The sequence below is a fragment of the Sus scrofa genome, chromosome 1 (assembly GCF_054392235.1).
Source record: "Sus scrofa isolate SSC_HxYL_T2T_F1_AM1 chromosome 1, Sscrofa_HxYL_maternal_Yorkshire_Landrace_v2.0, whole genome shotgun sequence".
Taxonomy (NCBI): domain Eukaryota; kingdom Metazoa; phylum Chordata; class Mammalia; order Artiodactyla; family Suidae; genus Sus; species Sus scrofa.
This window is the reverse complement of record NC_139383.1, coordinates 211,436,926-211,459,267: the sequence shown is the minus strand read 5'-3', so window position 1 is coordinate 211,459,267 and position 22,342 is coordinate 211,436,926. Positions and strand designations below refer to the sequence as shown.

At 37.9% G+C, this 22,342-nt stretch overlaps 1 protein-coding gene and 1 long non-coding RNA gene across 8 annotated transcripts in view; one reads left to right on the top strand and one right to left on the bottom strand.

Moving 5' to 3' along the window:
• The window catches only part of LOC106509137 (uncharacterized), a 67,168-nt gene that overhangs the window by 11,317 nt on the left and 33,509 nt on the right, over positions 1-22,342 (top strand). The gene's annotated exons all lie outside the window — the stretch shown is intronic.
• Positions 1-22,342, bottom strand: part of CDKN2B (cyclin dependent kinase inhibitor 2B) — a 139,583-nt gene that overhangs the window by 97,663 nt on the left and 19,578 nt on the right. The window contains exon 1 of one of the 4 annotated variants that reach the window (XM_021082816.2): positions 863-1,246. The exons of 2 other annotated variants lie outside the window; for them this stretch is intronic. Coding sequence is in view for 1 of the 2 variants with exons in the window: in XM_021082822.2 (XP_020938481.1) it covers positions 863-958 (96 nt within the window). In the remaining variant the exon portion in view is untranslated. Of the gene's footprint in view, positions 1-862; positions 1,247-22,342 lie in introns of those variants that run through there. One more of the 4 variants, XM_021082822.2, reaches the window with a different exon arrangement.

The window sequence follows — 22,342 nt, the reverse complement described above, 5'->3', positions numbered from 1 at the left end:
CCCCAAAGGAATTCCCATTCAAAATAATTGAAAAAAGTCTAGGATGTTTACAGTTAAAAACCTTTTAAGATACATGGAAAATTCACACACCTAGAGCTTGATCTCTAAAGAGGTCAGACTTCTTATATAACATGGTATATAATACGTTAGGAAATTTTGTTTATTTATATTTTAACCTACTTGAGTCAAAATCACAAGGAAGTTGAAGAAATCTGAATAACATTTAAAACAGCCATGTAAATAGATTCAAAATCAAGAGTATCAGCACAGCGTTTCTTTGATTTGATCACCCTCTTCCTCAGGGTATTAAATGGGGGAGGGGGGAGGGGTTTTAACCTGACATGGAAAACACTGCAATCATGTTCCCAAGGAAAGAGAAGTCAAATAGGAAAAACAAAAACAAAAATCACCAACTCATTTGGAAGCTCATGAAAGGCAGAGTAGAGTTAGTACTTCTCAAGCCCAGTTGCCTCAGCATGTGAATCATTTTACAGGAAAAAACAGGGACTGACTCAGCTTGAGTGAGCTTTTACTGTCCCTGCCGAGGGCTGTGCTCTGTGTGGCCCCTGCTGCTCTCTTCAGACCTTGCCTCCCCCCTCCTTTCTCACTGTGGGAGAAACAGGAAGTGTTGTTTGTTAATAAGCCTGCCTGGGGTCACACCCAAGGTAATATCAGAGGTTTACCTCTACTGGGCTTGGCAAGAGGTTCAAGGATCAAGGACAAGCCCCTGGTTAGAGTAAGAGGCAAGGGCAGACTGAAACATCAACTCACAAGCAGCATTCGACCCAGGACCCTAGAGTGACTTAGTACGAATTTGTCTTTATGAGATCTCATCAGTTGCTCCAACCCTCTGACCCTTTACCTTATAAGAGGGAGACAACTGGGGTCCCAACAGGAGAAGGAGCTTTCCCAGGACCATGAAGTGAGCAGCACTTGGATCTGGACCTTCTGACTCCATCTTCCATTCATCATGGCTCCTTGGCAGATAGATGTTTATAACACAGAGGAGTGTTGCCCGGGGTGGGGTCTCTTAGCTCCCCCATCATAAGCTGTTCTTTTCTCTTTGCCTTTTAGTTGTACCACATGGCTTCCTTCATTTAGCTCCTGGAATGGAGTCATGCCCTGTCTAACATAGGTTGAGCCACATTAAACTTGAAGATGGGAGAGGGGATAGATAGAGAGAAATAGAGACAGAGAGAGAGAGAACCTGATTCTTATTATATGTTCCCCACCTCACCCTACCCCACTCCTCTTAACAGGGAGAAGGTACCTAAAGAGGCTTATTGTTATGAGGGGCATAATAAGCTCAATGAGTGTTACCCAGGCTGAAAAATCTTAACCATGTCAAAAATCCACTTGAGACAACAAGGCACCAGCTGTTCTGGCCTCATTCCTTATCAGTCCTTGGCTTGGGGAGGAGGAATTTTCTGGAAGGAGAGGGACCTTTGTGGAGGAAAAAGGAGGAGGGGCTGAGGTGAGTGCACTCTAGGCTCTAAAACAAATCAGTGATGAGCTGCTCTATCAGCTGACAGTTTCCTCCTCACCTTTCCTTTCTAGTAGCTATGTATCTCATTGCCAGAGACTTAGAGGAAAAGTAAAATTAAGAGTATAATGTAATCCCTTAAGTATCTTTACCACAGGGGTAGCTCCAACCATACCAAAATTGTCAGTGTAATTCCAGGTCAAGTGTGGTCTGTGATCCAACAGGTAAGTGATCCCACTGAGGAAATTCATGTGGTCATGGTGGCTTTGGCTTTCTTAGCACATACATATTGTTGTGTTCATTTTCTTCACACCAGCTGCTTACTAAGTAGTGAATTAAGTAGATTGAGAAATCTCATGAAAACCATTAACCTAAACAGTTCCTGTTTACGGGTATATCTAACCATCTTAATCAGTAACTTGCTTTGAGAAAGCGTGGGTGGTACAAGCAGGCTGCTGGAGTATGAATCCTCAGGCTACTATTGTTTCACTCTCTGACAATGGGAAAGTTACATAACATTTCTGTGCCTCAGTTTCCTCATTAAATATGGGTATAATAACTGTGCCTACTCATAGGATTTTTGTGAAGTCTAAGTGTGAAATATATAGTATACCTTGCCTGGCAACTAGACAGTGTTTGTTAAAATGGCAAAAAAGATAATGCGGATGTATCTTAACATGTGATTTTGTTTATTCAAGGCCACATATTTTAATTTAATCAAGTTTGCCAAACATAATGAAGTCTCTGTGGCTTTCAAGACTGGCATCACTGCTCCCTCATTTTAACGCTACTTCCTTTGAACAGGCTAAGTCCCTGCTAATGACTCAATACTTTTCGGCAATCTATGTTATGCTGACTTCACCCTCATGTGCCCTCAGGCTATCACCATCAACAAATCATGGGAACAAAGAAGTGTGTTGCTGGGAAATAAATGAGGAAGAACAAGGACAAAAAAATGTCAGGAGCTTATTCACTGGCAATATTTATTATACAATGATCATTCCTCAGAAGAGTTTGTTCTCTGTTCTACTGTAAATATGAAGGAAATATCATTGCTCATAGCTGTCTTGGTCACTTTTCAGGTAGTTTTTTGAGGTACAGCTATCTCAGCGTGCCTTCAAAATACGGTGTCATTTGTCCATGGAAGCTTTCATGACAGGTGCCAGACTGGATCAGTCAGGATTAAAAGATAGAGCTATCTGCAGACTAGTTGTTAATAATAAAAAAAAAAATTCCCTTACCTCACCTCACCATGTTCTTTGGACCTTTGTGGAGCAGAGCTCTTAAGGGGGCTTGAGATTTAGAGAGAAGTTAAAATGATAACCAACATCCCAATTCCAGCAGATTGTAAATCTTTGTGAGGCAGCATGAACTTAAGCATGAGCTCAAGCTTTGGGCTCAGTCAGTTCATTCAAATCCCGGTTGAAAGTTAGCTATATGACCTTGGCACTGTATTGAACTCTATGAGGAAATTATTTCAGAAATATGGGCAGTAAAACCTTCCCCTTAAGTGGTAGTGAGGACTCAGTGAGATTGACACTATAGTGATCTATATCATAGGTGCTCAACAAAATGAATGTCTTTGCTTTATTCTTTCCCTGTCTCTTTTCCCCAGTCTCTTAGTGACACTTGGGAGACTAGTTTTTACAGGCCTATTTTTTTTTTTTTTTTGCATATAGCATGTCAGGCCCTGAAGGAAGCATAAGCTATTTGAGAACTTTGAAACTTTCTGCTAAATAGAGGTCAGGGGCCAGAGTCAGTATTTGTGTTTTGCAGCACATTGGGCAGCTGTTTCAGCAAATCAGCTGGAGAGCCTGGGAGATGCTAACAAGTGTTTCCTAATGAACTACTGAATATGGAAGTGCTTTGTAAAATGTTGAGGGCTCCAGGATTTTGTAGTGGTATTATTATTGTCACCACTAATTACTTTTCCTTCTCATTTTACAGGTTAGGAAATGGAGATCAAGAAAGACAAAAAGTGATTTTCCCAAGCACATATATCACCCTCATCCTCATAGCAGCAAACATAGTGCTTGCTTAGTGCCAACTATTGATCTAGACACATTACATGTATAACCAGTAACTCTGGTAACTGGCAATCTTCATAACAACCTTATGAGGTGGTGAATATTATCCCCATCTTAGAAATGATGAAGCAGAAGCACAGAAAGATCCCACAGCTACTAAGAGGCTGGGATCTGAACCTTAGCAGTCTGACTCCAGAGTAACCATTTTGACAACTACGTTATACACATACACCTTTAAAAATAAAAATGGGCTTAGATGATGAATACAGTTCTCTTTTATGTTTTATTCTTTCTTTTTGCACCCCATAACACATTCTTATTTATTAGTTAGCTCTTGAGAATGTTTTAAAGATGAAAACAATGCACACAAAATGTACTGGTTACATAAAACAAGGAAATAGCTGCTAACATCAACCAAACCAATTTAAAGATAACTTTGAGAACTCTTCTATGAGGCTGATGATGACAGAGGTGAAGAGTGGATAGGAGGTTTGTTCCAAAAGAATTATAAGACATATCTTCTGTGGTCTAGTTGAGGAGAGAAATGAAAAGGAAGTAAAGTCTAGTAGAAGTTGGGGAAGAGAAATGATTTTGCACTGAGGAGGTAAGGGTTTCAGGTTAGAGATGAGACAAAGAGAAACCTCAAGAGGTGGGAGAAGCTAGAGAGTCGGCATGTGCTATTGCTAGGATGACCAAGAAATAATGTCAGATGAGAAATGAATAAGAAATTTTGAAAAATCCTGCTTAAGTTGGAGAAGAAAAGAGTGAGATATGAAGGCTGACTTTTAGTACTTTATAGCTGTCATGTGGCAAGGGGATTAGAATATCTAGGTTGTTCTAGAGGACAGAGGTAGGGCAAATGTATGCAAGGGGAAGGTGGAAAATTTTAAACCAAAATGGAGAAGAACGTTCCAAAATCATCTGCAATGTGGTGCAACAGCAGCAAGGACAAAAAGGACTACTTTTGCAATCATGTAACTCCTGGTCAGTAGGTTGGTGTATAAGCAGAGGCTGGATTACAGGTAATGTTGTAAAGGGAGATGAAGCAAACTGCAGAACAATAAATATTATGTTTCAGTTTTATAAAATTTATACATGTATTATAAGCATATAAAATACACTGAACTCATAAACCCTTACCTTGTATAGTTATTTTTTCATTTTTATGAACATAAATAATTTAGAACCTACAATAATTTTTTTTTTTTAATTTGGGAAGCTTACGAAGGTTAATTATATTTACTGAGATCACGACTAAATGCAAAGGTTTAAATCCTTCTCTGATTTAAAGGTTAATCTTTTTTCTTTTAAATTTAAAACCCCACAATTCCACATTTTACAGGATAAAGAAGGGAAGGAGTTGAAGGAACATTGTAAATCAACTATACTTTAACAAAAAATTTAAAAAAAGAAGGGAATGAGTAGGCAAAATGTGGCGGTAGTAGGTATAGAATACTATGTTTTAGGAGATTAGGAGCTTATAAAACAGCAAATAGCAGATTTGGAGAGTATAACTACAAAGTGACAAAGGGGGCAGTTAAGTCAGTTGGAACTGAATTGCGACAAAGCAGGGCTGTTAGAAACAGCAGCCAGGGTGTGGTCATCCTGGCAAGTAGCAGAAATGGAATTAAGATAGAGTGTAGTCTCTTTAATTTTTTTTCTCTCTCATTAATTTTAAAGTCCTTTATAACACACAAAAATGTCCACATGCCAATATTGTGGTTATTTCTATCTTTAAAGCTATATTTTTAGTAACTTCTTTTAACGGTACTTATTCTTTTGAAATAAAAGAATAATTTCCCCTTTTACTTTTCTATGTAAGCTATAAGTCATATTTGTTATGTGCTAAGAGAAGGGGTCCAGGCTACTTGGGTGCAGTGGAGTTTAGTAGTGTTAGGGCCAGAAGTGCTCTTAGCTGAGGTTGAACATGACACCATTATTTACACAACAACTGTGGTCTGCCTCCAATGGAGAGGTGTTTTACAATCACCAACTTTATGGGTCGTAGCTATAAAATAATCTTTTAAAGCAAACATACCATAATGTCTACATCCAAATGCAAAATGTCCTTTAGAGCTGTGACCTTGGCAAAATTTTATATATTAGAATAAAACATACTTAAACTCTTCACTGGAAACATCCTTTGGACTCAGTTTCTCTCTCTCTCTCTCTCCACACACACACACACACACACACACACACACACACACACACACACACATTTTAAAGGTACACTTTATTTTTAACCAAAAAAACATGTTTTATCTTGCTTGATAACCAATTTTATTTCCCAGAGGACTGGCTGTGAATGCCTCTAACGATTAGAAAAATCAAATTCATCATGAAAGACTAAGTGTTACCACTGAAGAGGTAAAAAAAAATAATAATGTGGTCCTGACCATGGAGGTTTACAAAGATATTTGAGATACTGGTAGTATCCTTAGTTTGAGAGAATGACCTTAGCTTGAGAGAAATGATAATCCTATTTTGAAGAATATTATCTAAACGTCTAATTACTAAAATGTTTATAAAATGAGAACAGATGAGACCCACTTTATATTCCAACTTGTTTGGTATACTTTTTATGGTACCACTTGATTCCTAATTTATGGTTACTACTCTGCTGTTGCTCCTTGCACTGAATACATGACCAAGAGTTCCACATCCAAAGGTAAGGAAAATCTATGGTAAATACTGTGTTGGTGAAGGTATGAAAAAACAGTCACATTTATACACTCATTGGAGGAAGTATACATTGGGAAAACTTTGGGAAAGTAAGTTGAAAATATAAAAATTCAAAATGCACTTACTAGTCTACTCAGTAATTATGATTTGATAATTAAACTTGTGTTCTATGATATGTTCACAAATATATACAAACATATATGCAAATTATGTTCCTTGTGCTATTGTTTGTAACAAAAAAAAAATAGTAAGAGCAAACCAAATGTCTACCAATAGGGAAACTGATCAATAAAGTATGGTATATTTGAAGAACAGGATAAGATACAGTAACTGAAAAAATAAAATAGCTTATGTATACAGATCTACAAAACATATACTGTCAAAGGAAAAAGCCAAGCAAAAAAACTGTTCATATTTCTCAATTTAGAAAAAATTGCATCATATACATGATAAGTAGTGCATGACAAAATGTGATGGCAGTTACATTGGGGGGATAAAATAAAATTTTCTCACCTATTACAGGTGAGAAAACAACTTTTTACTATATACTATCCTGTGTGCTTAATTTTTTATTGTGTCCTTATATTCTTTTCAAAACACTAAAAACAATTTTAAAATATAAAATACACAGTGGATGAATGTATTAATTAAGGTATGGTTGAGAACAAGATCTGATCTTCTTTCAGAAGTGGCAAACAAAATTTTTGATTCTTGTTCTACAGGTATACTTGGGTGGGGAAGGAAGTTATGAGTTCTGGGAAGTAGTGAAAACAGTGATCAAACCAGAATATGAAGGAAGTCATAGCTTTTTATTTGAAGCTTAAGTACTGAGCCTAGAAGAATGATATTCTGTATCAAATCTGTCTTTCAAAGAGGTCTGTCAGACCTCTTTTGTTTCAAAACTAAACAAAACAAAAAATATTTATTTTTGGACACGACTAATTATTAGTCTTTCAATGCTAAATGTTTTTGTTTTTAAGTAATGTAAGTATGCTTGGGACCTTTTTATCAAATAATTCTTAGGGATGAATTAGTTTCATTAAATTGACCCCCTTTCTTGCAGCAGTTAGAGTAGTGAGAGGCTGAGTTTATCAGAACTTTAATGAGGGAAGAAGGGGGATACTTTTAGAGGAGAGGATGATTTGGGGGTCATTTTTGTGTTTCGGGGGGACTTTGAGGGCATTTAGTTTTCTTCCTAGGTCCACTGAGGATGTTGGGTAGGGAAAGGGAGGTAGGAGGATCCAAAAGATCAATTTTGACCTCATCATGATTTTAACAAGGGTGGAGGGAAAGGATTGTTGATTCACTGAGAGGTTGAACTAAGAAAACAATCTTTAGGGCAGTTCAAGCTAAACTGGGCTGGCTTTTGATAGCAGAAGGCTTTTGTCTATTTCTCTAGTACTGAAACAAAGGCAACTGTCTCAGTCTAAGGGAAAGAGTATGGTGAAATAAGAGCATGGGCTCAGAGAGAACTGGGTTCAGAAAAGGGTTAAGACAAGACAAATGGTTAGCCTTGGGTGAATTTTTTAATCCTTTCATGCTTCTGTTTCCTCATTTGGAAAATGCTAATCATATTACCTCATGGGCTATTTGTAAAGATTAGATATAATACTTAAAATTTTAATAAATTTTATTGGCTACATATTTTGCAATAGGGGAACAACTTTTTGTTTTTGGAGTTAGCACATGCTTCACAATACATCATTGTTTACTTCCAATAAAGTATAATTGTTTTTGGAGTATTATTTATCTAATGTGTTTTAAACTTTGCTTTAAATATTCTATATGAAATGTTTCTAAACCTAATAACCATTTCAATTAATAGGTTGAGCCCATTTTATAAAAGAGAAAACTGAAGCTCAGAGAGGTTAAGCAAGGAATAAGCAGGGAGGTCAAGTTTGACTCTCTCTTCCGAATAACTGGAGGCATAAGGCAAAGGAGCAGGTTCCAGAGTGACAGGGAGGGTCATTAGTTTGATCTACAGGCAACAGAGCATGAAACAAGGGGAGCCTTACAGACTGGGAAGGTGAACTCTATTTGAGAGCTGGGAAGACCGAATGGTCTGCTCATGATTAGACAGGAGCGAGAAATGGGCAGATATATGGCTATTGGACTGAGTTGAGAGATATCCTGGAACAGGGATTCTGAGCGAATTTCCAACCGGGAGGCAGGCTAAGGTAAGACAGGACAGACCTCTTCAGGATGTGGAGTGTGGCTGGACATTGGTCTTTTTCCTTACTCTTCACTATACTTTTCAATATTGTTTTACCTAGATTAGATGTTAAATATTTCTTGTTGCTTAGGAAGGTTAATATTATACACTAAAATTTCATTCGTACGTATATTCCATAGAGAATTTTAAGATTTCCAGTGTTCCATGGGTTTTCCATCATGTTCCCTGCCCTCGTTATATTATAATATGATTTGAAATTACTGTCCATCTTGGCATTTCAAGAGAGAAATTGTGCTCAAGGTACCAAAGAGCTCTCCTTTCTAGTTTCTAGTTCAGACAATGAGAAAGAAAACAGTTCACTTTTCATATGGCTCCTGTTTGGAGCTAAGCTGACTTTAAAAGCAGATGATTTTTCTCTTTCATGTGTAATAAATAATGGCGCTGAGAGCAAAGTGTGTTTACTGGTAACAAATTCCACCAATGGGTGTGGTGAAAAGTTGAGCATTTGTGGACTGTGCAGCTTCTGCTATTGTCTACAGCATTTCCTCTTTTGTCTCAGAAGTTCATGTTTCTCAGTCAAGGGCAGTGGCAGTTCCAGATAAATGTCTGGGTTTTCTTACTCTGAGGATGAGGAGGTAGGGGTGGCTCTGGAGCTGTCTTTCTAGCACGGATTCCGTTGTGGGGAAAGTCTGTCTTTAAACAAAATAGTAAACTGGGGCAACCAGTTTCATCAGTTAAATGATTTCCTTGTTCATATGAGGTAAGGAAAAGATGAATAGCTTTTAAGGAAAGAAACAGGACATAAGGAAAGAAAAAACATAAGAAGTTAAACACTGAGGAAGCCTTGTGAGATAGATGGAGCATAAATGTAGATAATTCACTTTTTCAATTTGGCATGGGGACAGTAAGAAAATCTTTTCTCTGTAAATCAATACAGCTCTAGTGTCTGTTCTGCTCTGGGAACACCGATGATTATACTGAATCTCTAAATAAAGATAGCCAATTCACACAACTGTTCTAAATCCAGTTTTGTGCTGAGAGACTTGAAAATTATAATATCCAGAATCAATACTTGTAGTGTATATATATGAGGTGGTGCCCTCAGAGGATTAAGACCTGTCCTGGCCGTCTTTTGTTATGGGTGTGTTTCTCTGTAAATGTTGTGTGGTACCACACCAATTTGCTTGCTTGTTCTTAACAAAACCACAGGCCATCTTTGAGATATATTCAATTGAAATAATGGAAAAACATATTTATTTGCACATTTAATTGACATATAGTAAAGCCAGCACACACTATAAAATGCTTTAGACACTAACAACATTGTGTCCTCTGTTTCACTCTACTAGGATGGTGGTAAATGTGGTCTGGGGAATGCTTGATCTGGGTTATTCTGGGCATGGGTTTGTTTCTTCCTGTCACCTGGGTTTTGATTCGCCTGCTGATCTGTGTCAGAGTCACAGTACTGGGTCACAGGTTTTAGGGGTCACTTTCTTGAATCAATGCTGAATTTTCCACTTAAGAGAATTGCCTTTGGCAATTGTGCCAAATGTAGCATCTCAAGTTCAGACTCTTCAGCTGTACTTACATGTATTGTGCAGGCTTTTTCTTTTCTTTTCTTTTCTTTTTCTTTCTTTCTTTCTTTCTTTCTTTCTTTCTTTCTTTCTTTCTTTCTTTCTTTCTTTCTTTCTTTCTTCCTTCCTTCCTTCCTTCCTTCCTTCCTTCCTTCCTTCCTTCCTTCCTCCCTCCCTCCCTCCCTTCCTCCCTGCCTTCCCTCCTTCCCTCCTTCCTTCCTTCCTTCCTTTGGCTTTTTAGGGAGGCATATGGAAGTTCCCAGGCTAGGGGTCGAATGGAAGCTACAGCCACCAGCCTACACCACAGCCATAGCAACATGGGATCCAATCCTCACCCATGACCTACACCATAGCTCATGGCAACGCTGGTTCCTTAACCCACTGAGTGAGGCCAGGGATTGAACCTGCATCCTAATGGACCCTAGTCAGTTTTGTTAACTGCTGAGCCGCGAAGGAAACTCCCTGTTCAGGCTATTTCTGATCTTATATTTGAATCTCCTAGATATGGAATATGCCGGAGGTGTGGTTCCTGTTATTCAAGGATGAATAAATTGTCTCAGCCAATGTCCACACACATGTTGGCTGTGACCAGGTCTATATTGGGAAGGGCTTTAAAGACGTCTGTGGCTTTTGATGAAAGAAAAGTTTCCTACTGAGAGTCACCTATCTTCAAATCTCTTTAGTTTGTTCTTGAATCTCATGTTGCCTCTATGACTCCTCAGCCATACTGAATACTGTCCTCTTGATATTTTGTTAAGATTTTCCCATTTTTAAAGCCATATAAATGAGTAAATCTCTCTCTATCTTTCATATGCACACATAGAGACACACCGATGAGTGACTCCATAAACATGAAATGTATAAGTTCAAATTTTAACTCCAAGAAAAATCGATGTTATTGATAAGAAGAAAAGTCAATGTTATTGATAAGAATTGGTATATTTCTAAAAGTGGAAATTCAGGAAGAAAATAGATTCTTAAGCACTTTCTAAATGCCAGGAACATTTAACCTGCATTTTTCTCATTTAACTTTAACAACTTTTAAATACAGATATATCTTATCTAAGAGACTAGGCACCTGGGATTCTGCAATGTGAAGTAGCTTGCCAAGGCCATGGTAAGGTGCAGAGCTGGGCCAGGGGCTTGCTATCTCTGACACCTGAGATCCTACACTCTTAATTATTCTCCATGCTGGTTTTTAGCTAATTTTCAGCTGTTCAATGCACAGCACTAAATTCATGATCTTAGTTTCATCATAGTAAAAGCTGTAGTAATCACATAACATGACAATTTGCAGTGGTTTCTGACTAAGCTATTGAGTCAGAATTGAAACCTCACATGTGTATAGTGCTTTTACTTTGTCAAACTCCAACAAGGGAAGTTTTCACGTCTGAGGAAAACTAAACTTATTTCGGTTTAATATAGTAACACAACAAATTATTAATTTCACATATTTTAGTCAGTCTCTATGCCCATCATTCTTTATGTTTTAGAAAGTGGAGAACTTAAAAATGCTTTTTGACACTATTTACAATAGTCAAGACATGGAAACAACCTAAATGTCTACCATCAAATGAATAGATAAATAAGATGTGCTGTGTGTGTGTATATATACACACACTGGAATATTACTCAACCATTAAAAAGAATGAAATAATGCCATTTGTGGCAACACAGATGGACACTAAGCGAAGTAAGTCAGAAAGAGAAAGACAAATACCATATGGTATCACTTATATATGGAATCTAAAATATGACACAAATCTACAAAACAGAAACAGACTCACAGACAGAGAACAGACTTGTGGTTGCCAAGGAGGAGGAGGTTGGGGGAAGGGTGGACTGGGAGGTTGGGTTTAGCAGATGCAAACAATTATATATAAGATGGATAAATAAGATCCTACTGTATAGCACAGGCAAATATATTCAATATCTTGTGATAAACCATAATAGAAAAGAATATGAAAAAGAACATAATATATGTATAACTGAGTCACTTTTCTGTACAGCAGATATTAATACAACATTTTAAATCAACTATATGTCAATTAAAAATTAAAAAAAAAAGATTTTTGAAAAATTCCTTTTCCAAATGTTGGAGATGGTTAGGTGTTCTTTCCAAGGCAACAGCTTCGTCATGAGAGAATGGAGATGCTAATTGAGGTTCTTAACAGAGAGTTCATTGTCCTTCCCATTATATCACACAATCTGGTATCAAATCTGTCTAAAGACATTGTCTCTCATCTATTAATAGCCCTTCTATTAATAATGTTCAGTGACTGGATATGTCTCGTTCTTACTGGTGTTTTGGAGAACTGAAAATATTTTTCAATGTTATATCTAGAAAGCCTTTGGAGTTTCTTTAACATGTTATGTGATAAGCAACTGAAACTATGGCAGGAAGGAAGGAAATAAACATGAAGAATCTATTATTTGCCAGACATATCAGTATGCACTTTACATGTAATAACTTTGTGAGGCTGATACTAACTCCACTTTACAAGGCATAAAAAGACAGTAATTTCCCTTAAATTGTACAGATAGGATGATTTGAATCTAGTCTGTCTAACACCAATGCCTCCATACTTTTCATTGCCTTGCCTCCATCTAGTATAAAAATCAAATATATAGCATTGCATATTTGGACCATCTCAACAAAACAATTGGGCACTTTCTCACTGAAGTAACTCACACTAAAAATAAACACCCCTCTTCCTCCCATGAGCCTCCCAAGGTTGAAGGGAGGAACACAGGAGTTCTGCTAAGCCTAGGAGTGCTGCCTAGTAATCTGAAATCAGAGGGCATCATTCAGATCCCTTTTTCCCCTTTCTGAGATTGTTCCTCTGATCTCTTATACATTTTTAAAGCTTTTTTACGATGGAAAACTTCAAGCATACACTCAAGTAAAGAAAGTAGCATAATAAAAAAACTGGGTACCTAGACCCAGCTCCAATAATATCTGCCCTAATTTTATGCTCTGTATAATACTGCCATAAATTATGGTGTGTCTATATTTGGTGATAAGTAGATAACAAACCATATACTTTTATCTTTTATTCCCTGGTTCTCCCCCAGGTACAGGATGGCTATTTTTCTTCCAACACCAAGTCTTAACTGGTTACTAACCAACCAGTAGGGAAATTTTATATTTTATTTTTTTTGCGTTTTAGGGCCGCATCCACAGCATATGGAAGTTCCCAGACTGGGGGTGAATCGGAGCTACACCACAGCCGGCCTACACCACAGCCACAACAAGGGATCTGAGTTGTGTCTGTGACCTACACTACAGTTCATGGCAATGTTGGATCCCCAACCCACTGAGCCAGGCCAGCGATCAAACCCACATCCTCAATGATACTAGTTGAATTCATTTCTGCTGCACCACAGTGGGAATTCCTAGCAGGGACATTTTATTTAAAAGCACAATGTGAGAGATAATAAAACCTTTGCTATCAGAATAAGATACAATAGGGATATAAATATTTCACCTTGAAAACTAAATCAGGAGGAGGGTGTGAAGATTATGAGGATTAGGAATGTGAAAACAAAAGACCATTTGTACCCATTCTGTTCCCAAGAGTGCATGCGTATTGGTTTCATTCAAGGTTGGGAAGGACAGTAAAAGGGCACAACCCTCAGGATAAGACCACTGGATTACCTGAAAGACACAACTGTCCTTGGCTACATGGAGTGCCTGCCTTGGGTATTGTAACTCATATGCCCTGAGAGAAATGAATACTCAAGGAAAGACATTTGTTATGCTGTCATTTTTCAATAATCCACCACTGGCCTGGATTACAAAAGATAGAAGATAATAAAAAGCACTTATATTTGACCTTGGAATGTACTGCTGTACTTACACTTGTCTAGGGGATGTGTCTATCTGGCAATTCCCTTTAGAGAACACAGGGGGCCATTCTACTACAAGCAGGCCCTGTTGGAGCTGCTTTCTTGTTCCCTTCAGCTACATGCCCCTCTCTGTCTCTCTCTGTCCTGTCTGTTTGTCTCTCTCCCTTGTGTTACCTTAATGATAAGGTTTTAAAAGGTCCCGGTCCTTATATACTATAAAAACAGATTTAAAATATTGACGACAGTGCAACTAAATAGATGAGATGCTAAGAGTTAAGCTCGGATTTTCCAAAACAACCAGTTAACACACTTGAAAGCACGTGTCAAATCAGTCCTCACAAAATTCCTGAAGACATCAGACACCATAGCCCTGATGCACCATTTTCTGTGTCAACAGGGGTTTCAGTTCTATCAACAATATCCCTCCAGATTCATTTTTACATGATTGTAAATCTGCTTTCCCCCTGTTTTGTCTGCTGGCCCCTCCCACCTGGAACTGGGAAGGTTTTTCTCCTGATATTGTCCTCACAGTAAATTGTAAGAAGTGAGGATAAGATTTTCTTTAAGAGCAATAATCTAATACATTGCACAAGTGTCTGTATTTATGTTCCCCAAGATGGAAGGAAAGCAGCTTGTCTTAACATGCCTGTAAATTCACAATCCCACCCCAAACAAATCGGCCCTGTATTTCACTTGTGTAGACCTGGCATGTTCTTATCTGAGGACTCAATCTATTAAAAAAGCAAATCACAAGATTTATATACACAGTGATTTTCCCATCCTGAATCCACTGGTACTGTTCTTATTTCAATGCTTCTATTCTTTTGCCACATAAGTGCAGGTGATTTGTGGGATCATTTGTCTAGATTTCAGTTCAAAGAGTGCAGTCACTGTATTTACAGGATGATACAAAGTAACAAAATACTTGGCCTTTGCACTGAAGAGAATTGCCTCTGTGTTGGTGAAATAATAAATACAACAAGAATAATAATAATCAGTATTATGTATTTACTCTCTGTGAGCACTGTTTTGAGTGCTTTACTTACATTATCTCATTTGAGGCTTAATGGGGTCACTCTACCTACCTCACAGTAGTTAGGGCAGAGTTGGGATTTGAGCACAGGCAGAGTGACTCCAGAACCCAAGCTCTTAAACACCCATAGAACAACTGCCGAATAGAGACCCAAGCCAAAATATCTTTGCGTAGAGGAGCAGTGTGTGAGAGTGAAGCTGGAGTGCTTGCCTAGGGTTAGATGTAAGCAAGGTTGGTTGGGTTAATCAGGATGGACAAACTGGGCAAGACCAAGTTGAAGGAGGCAAAGGAGATGGGAAAATTGTAGTAGGGAGGAGAGGAAGAGTGGTTGGGATAAACTAGAAAAATGTGGTGGAGGGGGTTCAAGGTCCAAGAAAGAAGTTGAGGACAAGAGATGACAATGGAAACATCTCTAAGCTGTGAGTCACTTTGAGAAAAATGGTGCTCTATTACTTTACTTTTTAGTAACACCATTCTTATCCTACAGACTAATGGGAATCTATATAGTACTCCATTTACAGAGGCTTCTATCTCCTTGATGGGTTAGAATTGTTCTAACTTTCTTTCCTGAGGTTATGATCTGAGAGATTTTCTTCCTGTTGTGCTTTTCTTCTAAGCACCTGACACTTATTGAAGAAAGTGAAACACACCTATTCTCTTGACTTTGGTGACTAATATTAATTGCTATGTCTTAAAATTTATAAATTTTCCTTTTTCAAAGTCTTGTTTGAAAGCACATTAGGTATGTGTATAAAGATAATAACTGTGAAAGTATGAAGGTGTCCTCTATAGTTAGTCCTATGACATTTTATCATTTAACATGTACTTAACTTTTCAATAAAAGGGTTTATCTGCTATGGTTTTATAATAGCAGATAACTTATCTTTTTTTCAAGTACATTTTTACCTTGGTGCCAGGGTAATTGATACCATGGTAAATGTTAATACTTAGAAACAATGTCTAAACAGGAAAGAATAATCTTTGCATGTAGGAAGTGTGGCATATAATTATATTTAGAGTTGAATCGTATTTTGAAATATATTCTATAATATAAAAAGTAGTACATTCAAAAATCACTTTACCAAACTCTTTAATAATACCTGTTTGCCTTTAAAATTTTGGAATATTCCACAGAGGACAGATTATTAAGCTTTTAATTGTTAAGCCTTCTGATCATATGAATTCTTTTCATGTTTCTTTTTTTTTTTTTTTTTTTTTTTTTTTTTTTGCTATTTCTTTGGGCCGCTCCCGCGGCACATGGAGGTTCCCAGGCTAGGGGTTGAATCGGAGCTGTAGCCACCGGCCTACGCCAGAGCCACAGCAACGCGGGATCCGAGCCGCGTCTGCAACCTACACCACAGCTCACGGCAACGCCGGATCGTTAACCCACTGAGCAAGGGCAGGGATCGAACCCGCAACCTCATGGTTCCTAGTCGGATTCGCCAACCACTGCGCCACGACGGGAACTCCTTTTTTTTTTTTTTTTTTGTCTTTTCATGTTTCTTTGTAGTCCTATAAAACATTTTACTTCAAAGGAAAAATGCTATGAACTTATAGTGCTTTTAATTTTAAAATCTGTTCCCACTTTGTTGATTAAGACAGAGGAACACTGATTGTGAATAAAGAACATGCTGTGTTGAAAAGAAAATTAAAGATTCTGATGTTTCTCTGCCAGATAGCACAGAAACTAAGAACACCGCAGGAATTTTTCAACATTATTAACCTCCTGACAATGTGTGGGTCGTATAAAGGACAAATGAATGTTTTGGAGGGACCTAAAATGCCAATTTTAACAGACTGTCCAATGCTGTAGATAAATATTTGTGTTCCTGGAGATTATTTGATTTTTATCAAAGCAAATTGAATTGGAAACATGGCATGTATTAAGTCATTGGTACTTATTGTCTAATTCTTTTTCCCATAGAAGTTTCTATGCACTGAAAGAGCACTAAGTCATCAGTTAGACATACCATGTAATGATCCTTATCATATCCAGACAAAATAAAAGCCTTTTAAGAAGCTACTTCACAAGACAACTGCATAGCTTTCTTCACAGGAACTCGTTAAACAAATAGTGATTATTAAAGCTGTTGGGTCAATCGCTTACACCAGTTTAACAAGAACAATTCCAAGATGTCTAGCCCATTCCACATTCCATGTGACTAACTATGGCATCCAGAGCTTGGAAAATATCCAGGCAACTCACAGTAGTTTTTCTTAAATGTTTTACGGACACTAGATTTTTAAGAAAAGTGGTAAAATTAGGTGTACAGAGAAGAGTCTTCAAGGCATTCCTATTGTCAATGCCATAAATGGTCTCAATTGTATCTAAAAATTGTTTGAAAGCACCTAAAACTGAAATGTTGCAGATGTAGCTCCTATCTACATTAGAGTTGGCAAATGCACAAATCCTAATTGTTGGTATAGAGGTTTATTGTATCCAGTGAGACAAATATACTAGGAGTTTTGCATAAGCCTTTAATAGAGAGGGTACTGTGAGTTGGGAAAATTGGAGGGCTTTTATAAATGTGTCACATTAACCCCTTCCTTATACCTATGGTCATGCCACATGAGGGTAGAAAGAGAAGAAGAAAGATTTAGAGTAGAAAGACAGGGTTAAGAAATAAAATGGACAGGAGTTCAATCAGACAAGGAGGACTTTGGCAGATCTGGAGTCAATTCTGTGTTTGTTATCTAAAGCAGGTAAGATAAATATCATTGCTCACAAAAGGTCAAGTTCAGAAATACCAATTGATACTCTAGGTTCCTGTTTCTTGAAAACAGAGTATGAAATCCAGAACTTTGGAGTGAAGTCAAATGTCCAAGATAAGAGACTTTAGAATATTGTGTCAATATTCTCAACCCAGGCAAAAAATTTAGGTTACAGAACAAGGGGCCAAGGAGACAAACACTAACAGGCAACTAAAGTGTTTCTAATGTTTCCTGCTTAGAGTCCAAACTTCTGAGGATTTTAGAAGGCCCGCACCCAAAGTTTTATTTTTTTCATTCAGTTCATATTTTTTAGACAGTTACTAATTATTAAGCACTATAGGAGCAGCAGAGACTATTACTGAACTAGGCAGACATATTATCTCTTTTTAAAGGAGACATACAATAAATCAGTAAATGTAGAAATGGACAAATGACTCTAGAAGAAAATAAAGAGCATGATAAGTCTGAGAATGGGAGGAAGTTGTTTTGGATGGGTTGGCCAGAGAAAACATCTCTGAAAAGTGATATTGGAGAGTGAGGATGCAGTTTGAGGATGAGCAGACAGTTGAGGAACTGGAAGAACCTAGTGGAATGGCCTGGATGTTAAAAAATAAAAGGCCTTGGCACAATGAAAGAACAAAAAGAAGTGGATTTGGAGGATAGTGAGCAAAGGAGAGAGTGCTGTGAGATGGAGATTAGAGAAGTTGCCAAGAGCTAGATTATATAGATAGAAAAGTTTTGGTTAAAATAAGGGAAGTGCCAAGTAGTCTAAGAATTGATTTGAGACAATACACTGTTTTTATAGTTGTAAACTGGAAGATAGGTTAGAAGGGACTGAAAATTCTGTCTAAGCAATCATACATTGTGAAGAGTTTATTAAGGAAATTTCCTAAAGCAGAGATGGAAATATGGGGCAAGACCATTGATACCAGATCTTGGAGTTCATGTGAGTTTCTGGAGTGCCTGGGATGAAAAATCACCTTCGGGGCAATGCACTGCAGACCAAAAGGGTGGTAGTAGTAGCCAGAGGGGTTTTTCTTTAGAGGCTGAAACTGTTCTATGAAAGACAGTAGAGCAAGATGGTGAGTCACCCTGTGTGGGCTGGTGTGAGGCAGAGCATAATGTGGGCGACTGTGAAAGACACAGAATGATAAGTTGAAAGAAGCACAGAAAGCAGCATCCTCTTTCTGCTTTTGCCGTTTGCTGGGAAAGCAGACTCCAAGGAGATGCTGGTGCCAGAATGAAGAGATATATGAAGCCAAGCTGACCCCAATCTGACTGTAAGCAAGCCTAGTACAGCCCAGAAACTTGCAGACTTGTAAGCAAACCAAATGCTTTCTAATGTAGGTAACTGAGATTTGGGGTGGGTGTTATACAGCCTTGTCACAGTGGGAACCTCATGAATAACTAGTTGATGAGCCAGCTAGACTAGAACACACATGGTCTGTAATCCAATAATCCTTAATAATCTGATGTTTATATCAAATTAGTCTGCTATTCACCTATGCATTTATCACATATTTATCATACATTTACTGTGGAAAACAGGACACAATGACAATCACAACAATGAAACCCAAAATGTGGTCTCTGCCTTCACAAAGAACATATTTCTAGTGGGAGAAGCAGACAAAAACAAGTAAATTTAAACCTAATATAATGTCAAACTCTTATAATAGCACATATGTCCTTCTGAGAGTAAATAATGGGTGGGGTGAAGGACAGGAGATGATGACATTGGTGGAGGCCAGGGTAGGGCTTGTGGAGGTGCTGGTGGAGCTGAGCAAGCACATCTTTCTCTCGCTTGAATGGTCTCAGATAATGGTTTCATTTTTTCATTTTTCTAAATTTATGTCATGTCAGCCCAACTGTGTGCCTTTGCTCTAGCTAACTAGCTGTCCACAGTTTGCATCCTGTGTGTTCAGAGGGCTATTGAGTTGTTCTGCAAGTTGGTAGAGAAAGGCTGCAAAAAGCTTCATTTTCCCTTTCCCAAAGGGAGCAATTACTTACCCTCACTAGAACAACAAACTTAGATCCTTGGCTGTGAATGAAATCTGATTTCTCTCAGGTGAGAGGTATTCTGTATATGGAAAGTCAAGAGAAAAATGTGATTTTTAGCAATACTGTAGGGACTGTGGTCAGTACTGTGCTCATAAAGGCCTTTGTTTTCCATGTTTTTGTTGGCCCCATGAGAAGCCTGGAGCAGCTCACACACCCATCTGTATCCATATTAGTGGGACTGAAAAGTGCTGACACAGAATTGCAGATCAGGGCCTGTGGCTTGCCAGGGTAAACTTGTGTAATGCACTGTACATCCCTCCTAACAACAGTGGTTCTTTTGTCACTTAAACAGAGGTTATTAGAACACAAGTCATTAAAAAGAGCTTTAGAAAAACAGGCAACATTTTCCAATATTGTGGCTTTAGGTGATCTCCATAAAGTATCAGCAGCTCCGGAAGAAGTGAAGCATTTCGTGAATAATTACAGTGGATTCAGAATCATAATCTGAATTGATGAGACATGAATAATATTTTAAAATGTAATTTCTGGAGTTCCCGTTGTGGCTCAGTGGTTAACAAATCTGACTAGGAACCATGAGGTTGCAGGTTCGGTCCCTGCCCTTGCTCAGTGGGTTAAGGATCCAGCGTTGCCGTGAGCTGTGGTGTAGGTTGCAGACGCGGCTCGGATCCCGCGTTGCTGTGGCTCTGGCGTAGGCCGGTGGCTACAGCTCCGATTGGACCCCTAGCCTGGGAACCTCCATATGCCGTGGGAGCGGCCCTAGAAAAGGCAAAAAAAAAAAAAAAAAAAAGTAATTTCTGAGTGTCCACAAAAAGTCCATGATTATGGAGAATTGGATGAAGATTAACCAGAATATTTTTTTGAATGTACATAGATAACACAAATAAGACTACTTTCAAATCTTAAGCTGGTCTGGGAATCTCTAGTTTACTGATCAAATACAAATTCAAAGAAAAAGCCTTTAGGGTTTTTCCTATTTTTAATACATAAAACAGCGCAATTGTGGAATAAAGATGGGAAAAAGTCCTTATTCCACTCTCCAGAGAAAAACCTGGTGAACATTTTAATGTTGTTTCTGCTAACGTTTTTATACCAAATGCTTCTTTACATATTTGAACTCGTAAGATACATGCAGTTTTGTTTCACGCGTTTTCTTTCACTTTCGTTATTCCTTAGGAGAGATCACCCGGTGACAAACAATGGACCCAATCTGGCTCACTGTCTGTTTTAGCAGAACACGGCCACACTCACTCACTTGCCAAACTGTCTATGGGTGCTGTCACGCTACAGGGGCAGAATTGAATATCTGCAACAGAGCCAATGGGGCTCCCAAAGCCTAAAATATTTCCTCTCTGGCCCTTTCCAGAAACAGTTGGCCAGCCCTGAGGACAGATTATTAGAATTCTGAATATGTCTTTTTAAGGTTTTATTTTTTTTCCCTTTGGGAAATCTATTTTGAAACTTGTAAGTTATTTAATCTACATAAATTTTTTTTTTCTGTGGATTCTTTCAAGCTTCTGCATTTTACTTTTCTCCAGTATATTATGTTCAGGAAACTCCTTTTTTTATTTTAAATAAAATTATTTTTTAAGTAAAAAGGGATTGATACTTAAATTTATCAAATGCCTTTTTTGGTATCTGTTGATTTTTTTTTTAAATAGATACTTTTCAGAAACAGTTTTAGGCTTACAGAAAAATCAAGATGATAGTATAAAGAGTTCCCATAACCCCCACACTCAGTTTCTCCTATTATTAATATCAAATTAGAATTGTACATTTATTATAATAATGAACCAATATTGTAAAATCCATATTTTGTTTGCTTCCTTTAGTTTTTACCTAATATCTTTTTTACATTTCAGGGTCTCATCCAGAATGACACATTACTTTTTTTTTTGCTTTCTAGGGCCACACCAGTGGCACATGGAAGTTCTCAGGCTAGGGGTCGAATCTGAGCTGCAGCTGCCAGCCCACACCACTGCCACAGCAATACCAGATGCTTAACCCACAGACTGAGGCAAGGGATGGAACCTACATCTTCATGTATACTAGTCAGTTTCATACCACTGAGCCACAGTGGGAACTCCCAGAATGACACATCACATTTAGTTGTTAAGTTTCTTTGATTCTTCTTAGCTGTGGCAGTTTGTCACACTTTCCTTGATTTTGACAGTTTTAAGGAGTACTGATTAGTTATTTTACAGAATGCCTCTCTGTTAGAATTGGTCTGGTGTTTTTTTCAGGGCTGGACTGAGGTATGGGATTTGGGAGGAAGACCACAGAAATAAAGTACCATTTTCATCACATCATATCAACAGTACACACTATCAGATGATGTATCACTATTGATGTGGACCTTGATTACCTGGCTATAGTAGTGTCTGTCAGGTTTGTCCACTGTAAAGTTACTCTTTTTCTCCCCCTTTCCATATTGTACTATTTGGAAATAAATCACTATGTGCAGTCCACATTTAAGGAATAGGAAAAAAAAAGTCAAACTCATAGAAGCAGAGAGTAGAAAAATAGTTGGCAGGGTTGCTTTTTTTTTTTATGTTGAGCTGCAGGAGGTAACCCAATAAGAAATGGGTAGAAGATCTAAATGTACATTTCTTCATAGAAGACATATGGATGGTCAAAAAACACATGAAAATCTGCTCAGTATCACTAATTATTAGAGTAATGCAAATTGAAACTACTATGAGGTACCACCTTACACTATCCAGAATGGCCATCATCAAAAAATTTACAAATAATAAATGCTGGAGAGGATGTGGAGGAAAGGGAACC